At 50.0% G+C, this 16,338-nt stretch overlaps 1 protein-coding gene across 8 annotated transcripts in view; it reads left to right on the forward strand.

Moving 5' to 3' along the window:
• The window catches only part of LOC1272230 (octopamine receptor Oamb), a 95,077-nt gene that overhangs the window by 63,959 nt on the left and 14,780 nt on the right, over nt 1–16,338 (forward strand). For all 8 annotated transcript variants that reach the window (XM_061652877.1, XM_061652920.1, XM_061652883.1 and 5 more), the window contains exons 4-5: nt 8,929–9,165; nt 10,543–10,786. In XM_061652877.1, coding sequence (XP_061508861.1) covers nt 8,929–9,165; nt 10,543–10,786 — 481 coding nt within the window. The remainder of the gene's footprint in view (nt 1–8,928; nt 9,166–10,542; nt 10,787–16,338) is intronic.

The raw sequence follows: 16,338 nt of genomic DNA on the forward strand, positions 1-16,338 counted from the left end.
GGGAAGTTGGCCGATAAAAATGATCACTAATGCTTCCTCCCAAACCATCCCCCTCTGCTCTACCGCTCCTTCCGTGGCAGTGCCTTTGGGCTAAGCAGAGTACGAAAACGCCACCAAAGGGCGCGAACAACTTACGGTCGCGGCAAAAAAAAAAAAAAAAAAAAAACAAGGCAAAAGTTCAAAAGTTTCCATAGGGTAGAGCGTGCTGGCTGGCTGGCACCGCGTACGGTAGTGCTGCCTTTTCTTTTTTTTTTAGCTTAAGACGAGCTTCAGAGCGCGCCCCGCAAGACGAGCTGCAGTTAACTTAATGTTGCATTACCGCGCGAACAACCCCGGTCATGTTTGTTCCGTCCGTTCCGGCGACTGTGGGCGGAAGCAGAAGTTTTATTTAATACTAAACAACCAGCAACAGTGCTCGCTTTGTACGTCAGCTGTACGTACCGTTTTGTACGTGATAAGCTTCGTTGCCACTTGGACGTACCCGTTTAGAGCCCATTCGGAAGGACAAGAAATACAGCTAGTCAGCAAGCCGGTGGTTTAAAAGTTGAAATTTGAAAATTGTGAAAGAAGACGGCCAAAGCGTGAAATTATTGATTTTATTATTACCAGTTTGAAAAGAAAAATAAAATAAAACGGGAAAGAGAAACGGATCGGGAAACAAAACTTGCGACTGTTCCTAATTATAGCCTAATCACATTTATCACCCAACTGCCACACCGAAGTCGAATGTATTGTTGGCAAGTGTGTGTATGCGTGTGTGTGTGTGTATGTGTGTGTGTGTGTGGCTATTCTTTTGCTCTTTTGTCCCCATTTTGCCCGCGCACATCCCGCTGGCTGCTATTGTTTTCCCGCGCCACAAGGAACAGCCTGCTCGGGAGCGCGAATGCAAAGCAGCACCGCCGGCGCCGGCTTCATAACTGAAGCTTTGCCGCGTCCTTCGCCGGCACACTGGGCCGCGGGCCAAAGGGACACTGCTGGAGTGTGCTGGCGGTTTTAATAAATCGTGCGCCCCATCTTTCCCTCGAACGGCGAGAAGTTCGCGAAACTCGGGACCAATCCTACACTCCCCCCCCCCCCCCACCCGACTTCCTCCCAACCGGTCGCGATTAAAGTAGTTACCTCGCACTCACGGAGGTTGCTCAACTTTGCCATTCCGAGCCGATGCTTTTTTGCTCAAAGTCAAAGTTTTCCCCCGTTTTACAATAGTTTTCCTTTTTAGCTCGCTTTTTGTTGTTCGCGGGCAAGTTTGTGTGTGTGTTTTTTTTTTTTCTTTGCTTGGCTTTTCTGCCCGTTCTGCCTGATGTGCGACCTCGTGCGTCCCCATTTTCGTCCCCAAACTCCCGAGGGGCCATTGGTCGGCCATTGTGCCACTGTCTCTGGGCGAACAGGTTGCGCTATGCCACCAACTCTAGCACACCAACGGCACACTCGCCGTGCTGATTCTGGCCGGTGCAAACGCAAGGATAAGCAGCGGGCAGCGGTTCGTGCATCATTAGGGCATTCGATTCGCCCTTTCTTCGTAAGCCACCACCGCCACCTTGCCGCAGCAGAAGGTCGCATCCGTTTGCCGCGGCTGCATATGTCCATTACTTTTTTGGCCTTCGGTCGCCTTTGCGCAAGCAGGGGGCGCAACTTTAATTACGCAGCGAAAGCGTGTCTGTGTGTGTGTGATACAGCGGAGAACTTAGAACGGGGGTTCGGGAAAGTGGTTCAGAAATAATGGTTTCGACCTTCGCCGTGCTTCGCCGTCTTGACAGCGCGCGATACGGCTTATCGATTGGGGCAGTGTGTTTTACGTGCGACGTTTTGATTCATCTACCTTACGGAGAGTGGAGAAATCCTTGCAAGTGTGTGTGTGTGTGTGTGTGTGTGTGGGTGTGGGAGCCTTGCAAGGTACTTAAAGGCAGGCAAGATCTTTGCGTGGTATTTCGGGGAAAGTGGTGCCAGCGCTTGTCAGCATAGCGGGTGATATAGTCAGTGCAAACACGAAAAAACGATGAGAGATTAAACGGTTTCGCTGAAGGTAGGAACACAATGGAGAGTGCTTTATTGAGTGGAGACGGGTGGTCTTTCAAACCCGCAACTGCTAGCACACTATTATCCAACAAGTATCAGCACATCGCAACCATACTTTAGGTCCAGCGGTAATGGTTTGAGGCTATAAAACAGGCGTTATTTTAACCGTTTGCATTAACAAAATTTTGAGTTAATTTTCTTTTGTCTCATAGCGCCGGAAAAATCTTTTTAAGATAAACGCTGCTAGACGGAATTAACCAGTAAGTGTCCTCACTTTACGGTTTAAATGTGACATTTCAGCTTATTCAAATGTGTTTTTTTTTCTGTCTTTCATGCCTGTCCAACCTAATTTTCCGAGTCGGTTCCAAAATTTTCAGAGTTGGATGGGAGTCGACTCCAGACTTTTGTCATCTTTACACATCTTCTTATAATACTTTATATCATTTTTATATAAAACAATTCGGACATCGTGCCAGAGTCTGCTTGACAGTTCGATTTGCCTTTCGTTTAACATCTCTATCTGAACCTGATGTTTCTGTCCAAAAATTCGCACCACCAGACTTGCCCAGAAATGAAGACTCAGTTTTTGTCCAAAAGATTTTGCGTTTGTCCCAGATCATTGGCACGTGCAGTTTCTAGCATGGGATTTACGGAAATATCGTAACATTAGGAAGCGTTTGCAAGACACTGATGGACACTGACACCACTCAAGTATTTCCATTTTTTAATGTCTTTCTTCCCAACTCTCTCCCCTCTCCCTGGCAACTATTCACATTTCCTCACCATCTATCAAGCAAGTCAGTAACAAGCGACATTGTAAGCTTAGTTGCTTCCGTCTTGTAACTATCGCCACCGTGTGTGCGTGTGTGTGTGTGTGAGTTTTAGGTATGCCTTTCGCGTGCCCATGCAAAACTTAAGCAAGCCATCATAATCACGTCACGTTTGTGGACGGTGTACTAGGCACCTCGCTCAACCGTGCAGCGCTGTAGCGAAGCTTGCTCTGAACGTTACGAACGTTCTCGGTGCGTGAGAACCACAGCCAGCTGGCGGCCAGACAAACGGCCCTAGTCGGTGTGTCGCGTTGAACGCGGCAAAGCACACTGGAGTCGTCCATTAAGATCTTTTCCATTTTTTGTGTGCGTGTGCCCCGAGAAGCATGGTATGGCCGCTGATAGAGACCACACGACCAGCTCCCTAGATCGTAAAGGATAACGCCTCCCGGCCACCTGCTAGTGGCCTGCCATGAAACCCAAAACCCCCCAAAAGCTCCCCTGAGAAGCGTTGCAATAAATCTGACCCTAACAAAAACCGCTGCCAGCACCTGGCACGAGCGGACGCGCGCGCGCGCGCCCTTTTGCTGGCCGGAATTGCCCGTTGCCCCCCCATAGCCGGTGATGTAATGCCCGGCAGGAAAACCTTTTTCGTGAAGACGCACTCGAAAGCTAGCTCCTGCAGGGACAGACGGAGGAGGGAAGAAGGCCAAGACCAAGCGGTAGGGAGGGGTAAGCTGTAAATAAAACACACACATATATACAGAACACGACTATTTATGCATGAATTTAAACGCTACCAAGTGGAAAAGAAATAGGCCGCTGGCGCGACCTAAGCATGTGCCCAAGGGAGAGGGGGGGGGGGATGAGGAGGTTGGTAATCCCTGCGGTGCGGTCGGAAGGTAGCAAATGACGAGCGTGGCGAAGGAGAGGCCCCGGTATGATGTATGGAATGGCCGGTGGCAGTGTTTCTGGAGGCGGGAGTCAGCCAAACTCACCCTTCTTGTACCTCCCCAAGCAAAAAAAAAGCAAGAGGAAAAAGAAGAAGACAAAAATACACGACACCCTCAAAAACCTCAACACACAATAACCAAGCGGCGGAGAAAAAGAAAGCGAGGAATGAATAGGGATAGAGAGAGAGAGAGAGAAAAACAACAGCGAATAAATAATAAACGACGAACCCCCAGCGAGCATGGGCAACCCTTTACCGCTTTGCTAGGTTGAGTTTGGGTTATTTGGCAGAGTTTCAGAGGATTGTACCATACAACCCCCTCCCCTACCGCCATCTCAGTGCTCCATTTTGTTCGATGGAGTGTTGCAAGTGGAATATACTGCTGTGTGTGTGTGTGTGTGGTAGACTAAACAAATAAAAGCACTCATAGCACATCCTTCGCTGAAGGACTCGGGCCGGCAGAGCGCACTCACTCACGTCTGCCGGTGTTGTAGAATGTCGACGTGTGTATGTGTGTGTGTGTGTGTGTGTGTGTGTGTGTGTGTGGAGGTCGTTTATTAGCTTCTCTCGGGCTCGGGGTTTAAGCCGGTGCACACGTACACGCGGCCTCAAGCAGTAAACCTGCCCTGTTTGCTCCCTGTCCATTGCGCGCTTCGCCTGGCTAACACAAATTCACACCACACACACACACACACACGCGCAGAGCCACTAACCACACAGCACAGGTTTATTCGCACGTACTTCGCACCGCTTCGCCCGGCCGCCACACGCGCACCAACTGTGATTAAAACACGTTTTGTGTAAAAGTGATAATGCGATTAGGTGATAATTGAAAATTTATAATTCATTCCCTGCAAAGTGTGCCTTTGTTTGGCGCACTGTGGGCGTGTGGGTGCGCGCGCGTGTTTGTGTGGGGTTGGATTTTTTGCTTTTTTTTTTTTTGCTTAAGCAGCCGCTGCCCGACGTTAAAGATCCGTGCAATTCTTTTGCCATTTCCGGCAAAAAGTAAAAGAGAAAAACAAAAAAAAAACGATAAGCACGCCATTTTGGGGCGGTTTTGAAAAAGCCCGAACGAACCACCACCCAACCACTGCCCAAGAGATTGAAGCCAAGTGGATGGGGAGAGGGGAGAACGCTCGAAGTAGAGTAATTTGCAGTAGCCGACTCCTCGGCTCGGCTCCTGTCTGCTAGCGGGGTTCGCCGCCTGCCGCTTCGTTAGATTTATTGCGTGGCAACGTTATTAGCGTCGTGTGTGTGTGTGTGTGAGTGAGTGACACTCGCACAGTCTGCGTTTGCTTTTGTTGCAGTGGGGAATGAGGGAAAAGGAAAAGCGACGACCAAAAAAGAAAAACAAAAAGACGCAGCAGTTAAATTTCCCAACTGACTTCGGTCCAAAAACCATCTTCCCCTATAAGGGGGGGAGGGGGGGGGAAATGAAGAAAGGGGGCATGTGGTGGCAGTTACGAAAGAGTTTTCCGACCTTACCCCTCCCCCACCCCCTGCTCGTCCCGCCAGCAGTGTCGTGGTGCAATGTTGGTCGCGCGAAAAAGAGCTTTATCGACTGTTTGTGCTGCTTGAGAGACTATTTTGGGGGGATAGAAGGAGCAGGGAAGTGGACGAAGAAGAAGGGGTGGGGGTGGGGGGTTATTTTTCTTTCCCAGCTCATACACCTCGCCGCTTAAGTCCTGCATTGGGTAAGGAAAAAAGAAGAATATTTCTCTCTCTCTCTCTCTCTCTCTCTCTCTCACACACACACACACAAACACACACAGAGAGTAATATCCGGCTGACCGCAAAGCATAATTTCTTGTCCACTTTTCGTGTCCTTTATATTCAATTCATTTCCCTCGAGAGGATTTCACTCTTCTGGTGTTATGTGGTGGGAGGGATGTGGAAGGGGGGGGGGGGGGGGTGGTGAGGGGGTGAAAATTGCGTATCGCCTCGTATCGATTTTAGACGACCGAGGATGTCCCCGCCGGCTTCAATGGCAGCGGCGGCACACTTGAGCGTGGTGAAGTGCATTCAACTGCGGTAAAATCCCACCTCCCCTCCACCTACACCCTCTCAGCCCCCCCCCCCCCCCTCAGGAAGATGTGGAGAGCAGTATGGGCACAGGATACCGTTTGCTGTCGTATTTTTATTTCTACACGTTGAGGTTTTTATTTTTTCTTGCCACCCAAACCTTCCCAATCCTTGGTGGCCACTTTCGATTGACTACGCTTCTCGAGCGGTTCGCTGTCAATGCGCAGTGTTTTGCTCTTCAAATGTTGGTCTCATACACACACACGCACACACACAGACGCACAAACGCCAGGCATGATCGCAGTGACTCGCTTGATCACTTCAAAGCAGGATCACAATGGGTTCGAGTGTCGTTTGCTGATGAATTTTGGTGTCTCTACCCTGCAACACGCTGTTCAGCGAGCGTGCGTTCGGCATGGCAAACCGGGATCGTTCGATAACCTTTCACCGAAACCGTTCGCTTTCACTCCATGTGGACCCATTCCGTTGGCTAGTCGGGGCAATGTGTTTTTGGGCAGTCGTCGGGGAAATCAACACCCGAACGCGGGCGCAAATGCAGATTCAACTTGGCTTTGGTAAATATTCCCCCCCCCCCCCCCAGACCAGTCCGGCGCGCACACCAGCCAACTTCGCAACAGTGTTTATTTGTGGTTTTGACCCCGGCTGGTGGTGCTGCTTGCGTACTGTGCTTCGGTACGCCTTCGAACGTCCCGGGCTGCGAACGCTACGTCCGTTCGGCGGGAAAAGTGTTTATTCTGGAGCCGGAAAATGGAAGGTATTTAAATGGGCTCTCTCGCCCATCGCCCAACGGGCCTGACAGGATGACCCGGCCCGCCACCCCTCTCGATCGAAGCACATCCTTCCGGCTGAACCTTAAACTAACCGGGCGCGTCGAACGTCCAAGGTTTGCTCGACCGTGGAACGGACTTTAAATCCCCCAAGTGCGCTCACACTCACCTTTTCCGACGGTGCTGCTCGTGTTGGAGCATCCGGTACGGCGTTCCCCGCCCCTCTACCACTGCCGGCTTTTCACGTTCGTTTTCCACACTCGACAACCCGCGCGGCAACCAGCCCCCGGTCCCCGTCTGCCAAAGGACATCATTTATGTGCAAATGAGATTATGCTGTACCCGGTCGTGTGCCTGGCCTCGGTCGGTTCGGTGCACTCCAGACGGAGGTGGCAGTTATTGGGTGTACTGGGGGAGGGTGTTTTTTTTTTCGTTGTTCGTCCTCTTAACCCGGGCTTTACCCAGCAGCATCGGCACGAGTACGGTGGGCAATGATGATACTTACTAAATTCCGGGTAAAACGTTTAATCTTTCTGGTTCGGTTTTGTTCCAAACCGGCCGCACTGAGGTAATCGATGAATGTAGTTAGCAGGGATAAGAAAAAGCACTGAAAAGCGATACAAAAAAGAGACCCCATGCATGTGATTACTTTCACTCACTTTTTGCGTAACATGGCCAGGACGATTGATGATATCTCTGACACGTTCGCAGGACGATGCTTACCGTATGAATACAGTGTTGTTGTTGATATTCATGCTAAGCTTCTTGTGTTAAGTTATAAAAATAAATTATTTGCACGTGTTACTATTTCAGCTCTGATTGTTCCAGTGTGACGAACAATGGATGTGTATGCATATTTTTTATGTTAAAATTACAATTCTAAACAAAGTTTCCTCCAAATACGTATCCATCAACTCGATCTATGGAGCGGAGGACAACTTACAAGGCTTCATCCATCAATTACGTAGCATTTAAATTGCAATTTTTCGATCTCCTCCCATCAAATTGTTGCAAATTGCATCATTACCATCAGAAACGACTATAGTTCAATCATTCTCTTGATCATCCATAGATTCGTTTGGTTTAAGGTAGGTAGGTTTAAAAACACGTCCGCTTAGTGTGGCGTTCACCGTTCAAGAGGATGACCAAGCGAGCCCAGATAACCCAGTGTTTCCTGCTCGGAGCTTCCGCTAACGACCTACCGCTTCACGCGTTTTCTATTTGATGCCGAGTTCGTTTGGACTATCCTAATCGATCCTATTGGTTTTTTTTTACCATTTTGCATATTTATGATTTATGTATTTGATGGATGAAGCCTAAGCAATTACATCTGTCATCATATGCCATTACAAAAATGAACGTCTGTTTACGGTTTAGTCGCAAAGGAATTCACCAAACCAGCACCACTTTGGGCAACAATAAATAAACATTGGGGTCCTTCACGATTCTAGTCAGTGTTTTGTATGCAGTTTGACAGTTGGAGGCTGAAATCATGTAAACACTCTGTGGTATGTGTTGTAAGAGCTCGGCTTGATTCCGCTCCTTGCTAGAGCGCGGTATAATCTGATAACAATGACAGATAGTCAGAACACATACAGAACGGATACAGAAGCCAGATCGTGCATGTTACAGCAAGCTACCCACCACACACTCCATACAAAACCACACATAAAACTAGCCTGCAAGTTTCAGTCTAGATTATTCCCAGCCTCAAAGCTAGAATTAGATTCGAGTACCTGCTCGAAAAATGGAAAAAAAACAAGGTGGTGTTTACATTTAACCCAAGGTGCATTCAAGAGATCTGGTGATGAAATCCAGTATCAAAGTGTACGTAGTCTAGATGGTCGCATAGCATGTTTTTGTTACAAAATTTGAATATCACTGTTTGACAGGATAGGTAAAGAGTTTTGTTCGAACAAGCTTTCTGGAGGCTTGACGAATACACAAAACACTCTTAAAATCTGCTCGAAAAATGCTATACAATGCAAACAGCTAAGAAACTTAAAACGGAAAGGGCCCCATCATTAGATTAAAGGCGTTGGAAGGTGCAAATCGACTACTTCATCCACTTTGTATTAAACGAACTTGGTACCGATTTCATACTACGAGTGAATCGTGGTTGATTGCTGCAGAGCTGACCTTCAACCTTCAACTCCCCAAAATAAGTTATGAACCTACCCAACGAATTCCACAAAATTCAATGTTTCCCTAAGCGCTCCAAATCTCCAGAGATTGAAGAGATTGATTTCCAAGCGACCTCTCATCTAAAATGCATACGGACGAAATTGCCTCAAAAGATGAATAAAGCACCCAACTTACCCTGCACTACCCTAACCCCATTCATTAACCTAATCGCTTCTCCGTGCCCTTCTTCCCCGCAGGTTTGGATATTCGGTGACGTCTGGTGCCGCATCTGGCTGGCGGTCGACGTCTGGATGTGCACGGCCTCGATCCTGAACCTGTGCGCCATCTCGCTGGACCGGTACGTTGCCGTCACCCGGCCAGTCACCTATCCGAGCATAATGTCGACCAGGCGGGCCAAGTCGCTCATCGCCGGGCTGTGGGTGTTGTCCTTCGTGATCTGCTTTCCGCCGCTGGTCGGGTGGAAGGAACAGAAAGTAAGTATCGGCGCGCGGCGCGGATGTCCGGAGATGAGCTGCCGATGTCCGGATTCACTACCCCCTCTCCCCCCCCCCACCCCCCTCCCCCCACCCATACTCTTTTGCACCGTGCTGATGACCTTAAGCGGCCGCCTGGAATCCTTTGCCTATCTTGGCTCATCGCGGGCGTCGTCGCTTGATTCCCCTCTCTCTCTCTCTCTCTCTCTCTCTCTCTCTCTCTCTCTCTCTCTCTCTCTCTCTCTCTCATTCTCTTCCTCCAACCATTTCTATTACCTCGATAGCGCCCGTTGTGTGGCCGTGTTGGCAATGGGCCAACGGTAAATCAACGAAATGCGAACAAACAGAATGGGGAAAAGTAATTATTTTTAGCTTTCCCTGAAACGCTGTGGCTACTTTGAGGGGATTTCTTTCCCGTGTTTTTTCCTCTCTCTCTCTCTCTCTCTCTCTCTCTCTCTCTATCTCTCTCTCCCACTCTGTGGCTGCACTTCCGGGCGCTTCTCGCTTGCCTTTATCCGCTGCTTTGCGTTAATCCCTCAGGAATGCTTGCTGTGAGGTGGTGAGCTTTGAAGCCGGGCAGCTAGCGCTAGCCTCCCTTTGTGTGTATTTACACGTGCGCTGCGGTTGAGAAAGGTGAGCTCCTTCTCGGGCTCGGGAGTAAAGTTTTCCCCGAACACGACGCCGTGCGGCGGAGGGCTTTTCTTTTTATTTTGCCAGCCCCGCTCTACTTCAAACATTGATGCTTGATGGTCCGGCACAGCCACCGATCATCAACAGTGCCCGTGGTGTCCGCCGCTGCGGTTTGCAGCCTCTGCCACCACCAAAGATTAATTTCCTGCCAGCGTGCCGTTTCTCGCGGGAAAAGCCAGCAACGGAACGGAAGCGGTTGCCGGCGCTGTTTGACATGCAGAACGGGACGAGCGGAGTAGGAAGCGACAAACAACATGAGAGACGGCGGTGGTCTTCGATTAAATCAATAATCAACCGTTTCGGGACATGACGTAGCGGGTGGGTGCCTGCTGGAGCCGCCGATGCAACGACGGACTCGAGCGGTGTGTCCGGGTGGGCCGGATAGTTTAAACCGATTACCTTTTCGCACGCCTCATCGCTCGTGCAAAGCTCGCGTCGTAAAGCTTTAGGCGGGAAGCCACGCCCCCTGCTGCTGACCAACCGGGTATCAGGCGAAGGCCAGCCGCCACGGCCATGTCTTGTTTGCAAGCGATTTAGCGAAATTAATTACACTACCTATCGCCACTGTGCCCTGCCAAAAGGGGGGGCAACACCACCCTTGGGCACTCTTCACCCCCGCCTCTCCCCACACCCTGATTGCGCATGATTTCGTTACCCTGATTAACCCCTCTTGGGTGCCGTTTGCAGGTGAAAGAGAACGTTTATTATCAATACGGAAACTACACACTGGTGTCGGTGACACCGTCCCCCGCGCCTCCCCTTCCCTGTCCCTGGACGTGCGAGCTGACGAACGACGCCGGGTACGTCGTCTACTCAGCCCTCGGCTCCTTCTACATTCCCATGTTCGTGATGCTGTTCTTCTACTGGCGGATCTACCGGGCGGCCGTCCGGACGACGCGCGCCATCAATCAGGGCTTTCGCACCACCAAAGGTAAGCAATAGCAACCTACACCCCCCAACCCTCCTCCACCCCCTCCCCCCTGACTCACCCATCGTTCCACTCCTCATCGTAAACTGACCCAACTCTCAACCAGGCTCAGGTTCCATCTATTCCCCGTTTCTTCTATCTTCTTCGCTCTTCATCTACCTCTATCTCTCTCTCTCTCTGTCTCTCTCTATCGCGCTGTCGATCGTTGGGTGCTACCTGGGTGCCCGATTAATCCTTTTCCGTACCAACCCACTGTTCGACCGTACTCCCTTCCCTAACCTCCCCCCCCCCCCCCCCCCGGTGCACCCCTTTTCTATCACTCTTTTTCTCTCTTTTGCTCTCTCGCTCTCTCCTATCACTCCCCATCACTCGCTCCCGTTAGCAGCAGTAGCAAAGAAGAAACAAAATCAATCAACACCATTAACTCCACTATCACACTACCACTCTCCTCCCCCCTTCCCACATCGCTACAAAGTTCCACACACTCCCACCATATCTCACCATGTGTGTGCGTGTGTGTGTGTGTGTCTGTTAACCTCAATCCACGCATCGTGTACCCTTTGGTTTGAAACATTTTTTGTTTGTTTATGTTTTCGCATTGTTTCTCTGTTATTGGTTTGTGGATGAATTCATGTTGGTCGTGTACGTTGCGCATATCTCCCTGTTTCCCCTTTCCGCACACTACATCCTGCCACCGATCTCCCATTCGCTCGTCATCGTGTTGTGCATATGTCACTTAGACGGCTAACCTCACACACTAACCTTACTAGCATTCTGAGAGGGGGGGGGGGGGGGGCTTCACACACTCACACAGAAACACACACACACACACAGTCACACAAGCTCTAAAAGTTCGCCGTGCAAACCTTACCGCGCACCAGGCTGCTCCATCGGGTTTATTTTTAGTGTCGCTTGTCCGGGTCGGTGTCCGGGCTCCGCTGGTCGCAAAACGCTTTCCTTTCCCGCAGCCAGGTGGTGGTAGCGCGAGCCTATTAATCGCCTAGCATTCGCTTCTCCCGTTTCGCCGTGCCCTTTGTACCGAGTCCTCCAGTCGCTAACCCCCACACTGACCAGCGCCGAACGCAATCGCTTGGGCAGCGCTTGGGCAGCGCTCTGTCAGCTTTATACAAGACACGATCAAACGTATAGAGAGCTTCACTCGAGCAAACAACACAAACGTCCTCTAGATCCGATCAGTTTGCGTTTTGGGTCGGTGTAGTGCGATAGCCATCGTCGCCATCAGGATATTCGCATACATTAGGGAAATCTTGCATTCTTCACATTAAATTGTAGATGTTTTCCATTGCAACAGCTCCACAAGGTAAATAGCAATTGACATCCATCGTACAATTAGTCTTGTCTGTAATGTTTGTACAAATATCGCCGCCCGAGCGAAACGGCGAAGTGGTATTGATTTTGAGCCCGCCAGAGTGTGCCCGCCAACGCATCCAGCGGTACGGAGTGGAGTGAATAACGTTGCTTAATGAATTGCGACATGTGGCTTTTTTTTTTTTTTTTGGTTGCCGAGGTTGTTTTATCAAATCGGCGTTGGCGTGACGAAAGCGGGTGTCGTCTCGAAATAATTTGCCTGATGCATTCAACAACGCCCGCCAACCACCATCCTTCTGCGACACCATACGTCCTGTCCCATGGTTGATTGCACACTAGCACAGCACAGCACACACGCGCCGGCAACACTAACGCACCAACATTACTGCAGCAATGTTGCGAAAGTATCAGCAAGCCCAGCCCGGGGTGCTCTTGAGAGGCAAGATGACTAGAGGATAAAGAAACGGAGGAACGGAGCTAACTGGCTGAGGGGTTTGTAAAAGTTTGTCTGCGTGTGCTTCCGTCGCTTGCGTCAGGCACTAGCGTCCTGTAGAGGGGCGAGTAATGCATCCAGCAAGCTGCCAGATGCAGTCATGAATAATCAAAACATAATGAATGCATCTACCGCCCGCATTGCCAATTGCCGCCTTGGAAACGGCGCGAGAACCCAGCGGTACAGCCTTGAGGAACAGGGCGCCACCTCCTTGATGATGTGCTTTTGTGTTGGCAGTGCCGTGCACCACCAGCGTGTGCCGTTGAGTGTGGGGGCGTGTGCCTAGCAAGTTGCTAGATATGTTTGACCGTAGCTAGTGAACCGGCACCGGAGATAACCGGTGCCTGGCTGGTTCAAATTTCTCCTTGAACGTTTCGGCCCCCAGGTACGCCTTAAACCCGTTCTCGAGAGTTCTCATTGTGCCTGGCCTGATCGAGCAACGGTTTGAATAAACTCGCCTGCAGAACTCGGAACCTACTTCCCAAACTCTCCTCCCGCGTCCAGCGACACCTGTTTAGTGGTAGCCCAAATCTCGTCGGTAGCTCATCGTCCCGTTTGTCCCGCTTACGTTGTATGCCATATTGCGTCGGTAATGGCCACCGTATGGTTTTTGAGGCGTCGCTTTCAGATCTTCCTTTTTGTTGCTGTTGCCGTCGTTTGGTCGTCCACTTCCCATGCGGAGCGTACTGTCACTTCCTTTGCAGTAATTAGATAAAGGCGGGAATTGCCAGACAGTGGAACAGCAGCACTCACACGAACACTCATTTTCTCTCGTACGTGTGCTCGAAATGCCGGTTCGCTGTGCACCGCCGCACGACCATTTATCAACCCTGGCCACGGGACGTTGCACGGGAGTTTGTGCGATCAATTCACACTGCTGAAGGCGTTGCTAGGATGCGAAAAAGCAAGCTGCTTTTTTTTGTGCTTCGGTCGCAGCTACATAAAACGCAACCCGGCAGCAGAGCAGAACGGGCTTCCCATACTTTCTGCTCAATTTCATTGCATTGCTGATTAAGGACGGGGCCGGGACATATGGACGCAGTCCGTGCCCCGCCGAGACTAATTGAATTGCATCTTCATTTTTCGCTTCCGTGCGTTCCGGGTTTTTTTTGGGAGGCGGCGAAGGTTCCCTAATCGACTCACTTTGGGGTCGACGTTATTGCTGTAATTAAATTTGACTGCTACACTGCTGCCGCTTGCCTGGGCCTGGGCTCCGGTCGATTTTGCTACTCTTTTGGGGCGTCAAAAATGGCACTGAAGTGTGGTACTTCGTTATTGCCCCATGAGAGAGAGAGAATGATAGTGAACTTCGGTACCTTTGCTGACATCTGGAACGCATTTTGACGCAACCTCTATTGCGATCACTCCCCCCTTCGAAAAGGGTCGAATAATTACTTTCCGTTTTTGGAAGAATGCGCGCTGGTGACGTTTGTAACCAGGGGCCAGGGACCACGTTGCGAGAAAAGCTTCCATAATGTCAACGACGAAGGCATGCAACCCTTGCCGATCTTGCCTGCCATAACAATTTATAATAAAACCAGCTGTTCGTTGGCTGCCAATCAAACCGGCAAACAAAGCCCGAGCACTCTGCAAATGATTTTTCGAATGACAATCCTGGTCACGGCACCATGCATCCGTCGCAAAGGGGTGCTCTGGATATGGTTGCTTTGCGATTGAACGGCATCCAAGTCAGTTCCGAGTCAGGATGTGTTCTCACAAACGCCACCAAAACTAAACTACCCCTCGCTCACCCCTTTCGCCCCTCTCTACTGCCTTTTGCCGCTCGAAAGCTCCAAACCTCCCTTTTGGGCTGATCTTTTCCTGCGATGGTTCCCCGGTTAATCGATCCTCAGGTGTGCTCAGTGTCTTCCGAAATCGAAATAGCTCGTTGTTGCCATCATCGCAAATTGAATCGTCTGGATTCCGTTTATTGCACGTCGATTGCGCTTTCTCTTCCCCATCTCCTTGTCTTGCCTTTCTCCGCGCAAATGCAAGTCGAGCTGCCTTCCGAACGTCACGAAAAGGGTACGGACACACGTTACATTCATCAAACACACGCCCCAGCCCGATCATGTAACACTCTCAGCCCTGCATGCCAAATCATTGGAAACGTTCCTAACCTCCCCCCCCCCCCCATCACCGGTCCGTAAACACACACAGAAAACAATTTGCTATCGCTTGGCACAAGGTTCGGAATGTGCCGTTTGGAAAACGGCACACAATACACAACGGGAGGGAGAGAGAGAGAGACGAGCACGCAGTAGTGTGCCTTCCCCAAATGGGAAACCTTTCGCCAATGCCGAAATGGCAAGATAAGGCAGGATTTTCCCCTCCCACCGTCGCTACACGCAAATAGAGGGAGAAATCCCTCCCACACAAACCACACCGCTCACGCACACGCAAACAAACTATTCGACGTGGTACAACTGTTACTTTTCCTTCGCCTCGTTTGTCCGTGAACGGATTGTGTCCAACATCCAACTGCGTCTGTTAGTATTGTGGGATTTTCCGTTTTTGCTTGCCTTGGTTCTTTCCTTTTTCGCTTCGTGTGGTTTATCTTGCCCTGTTCTCCCAGCGGTCTTGCCGGAGTTATTCGAGCTGTTTACGTTAGTGCTCGACTTTGCATCTTGCTCTCGATGTGTTTCCCACTGTGTATGTATGTGTGGGTGTATATGTGTTTGTGTGTTTCTGCATTTGATTTGTTTGTTTTTCCTCCCGCCCCCATACCGTTCGCACCAAAACTTCGCTGAGCTTACGCTCCAAAGTTTTGGGTTCAGCATTTTTTCGCATCATTTCGTCCTTTGTTTTTTCTTCTTATTCTTTTTATCCTTTTTCCAATTCTATTCAAAGCGATTTTGCTCTGTTTCCTTTATGATTGCATGGTGTTGTTTTTTATCTCTCTCTCTCTCTCTCTCTCTCTTTCTTTTTTCTCCTTTTCCGGCTACTTTTTGCTAGTGTTTCGTTCTTTGAATTTGCTACCTCTTTCCGTATTCTTGTGCATCAAATATTCGATCGTCATTAATCCGGGAGCAACGTTACGTTCGGTTTCCCGGTACTACTTGGGGAGATGAGATGAAGAGATCGATGACCACTCACGTAGTGAGAAAATCCCGCACGGTGCCGGCACCGAGTTCAACGCGACGGCTAGCTGCCGTCCCCGGGGGCTTAACGCGTCTAATGAATCAGTAAGCGAGGTGATTAGTGTCGCGTACAAGCCTGCACCGGTGTCCAGAGCGGGATCGAAGTGGCTCGTTTGCAGCTTGGCGTTGGCAGCAGGCGCTAACGACGGGAAAGAATGCTCGCCCTGCCGGGGCCACTCATCGCTAAGCCTTCTTGTCCAGCAGACGTTCAATGCTCATACGATTCTGGTCGTTCTTTACATACGAATGGACAGTGTTGGAACTGTTGCCAAACGTCTGTTGTGTAGCTTTTCGCTGCTCAGACGGTACGAAAAATCAGTGCCTCATTGGGGAAAACTGATAATTGCTTTGTCTGTATCGTGCTGGTCCTTCGTGGCGGATTGAACGCACTCACGCCAATGACGTCGTTTTGACGTTTTTTTTAATTCTTTTTTCTCGTTTTTATACTTATCTCTATCCCTCTCTTTCTGCATCTTTGTTCGTGTTGTGACTTCTGCATTCAACTGTTGGATCCGTTCGTGTTCCGAATTCCTCCACAAATTCCACCTCAAATCTTCAACCATTGCTCGTACAGTTTTTGGTTTCTTCAGCTG

The sequence above is a fragment of the Anopheles gambiae genome, chromosome X (assembly GCF_943734735.2).
Source record: "Anopheles gambiae chromosome X, idAnoGambNW_F1_1, whole genome shotgun sequence".
NCBI classification, from domain to species: Eukaryota; Metazoa; Arthropoda; class Insecta; order Diptera; family Culicidae; genus Anopheles; species Anopheles gambiae.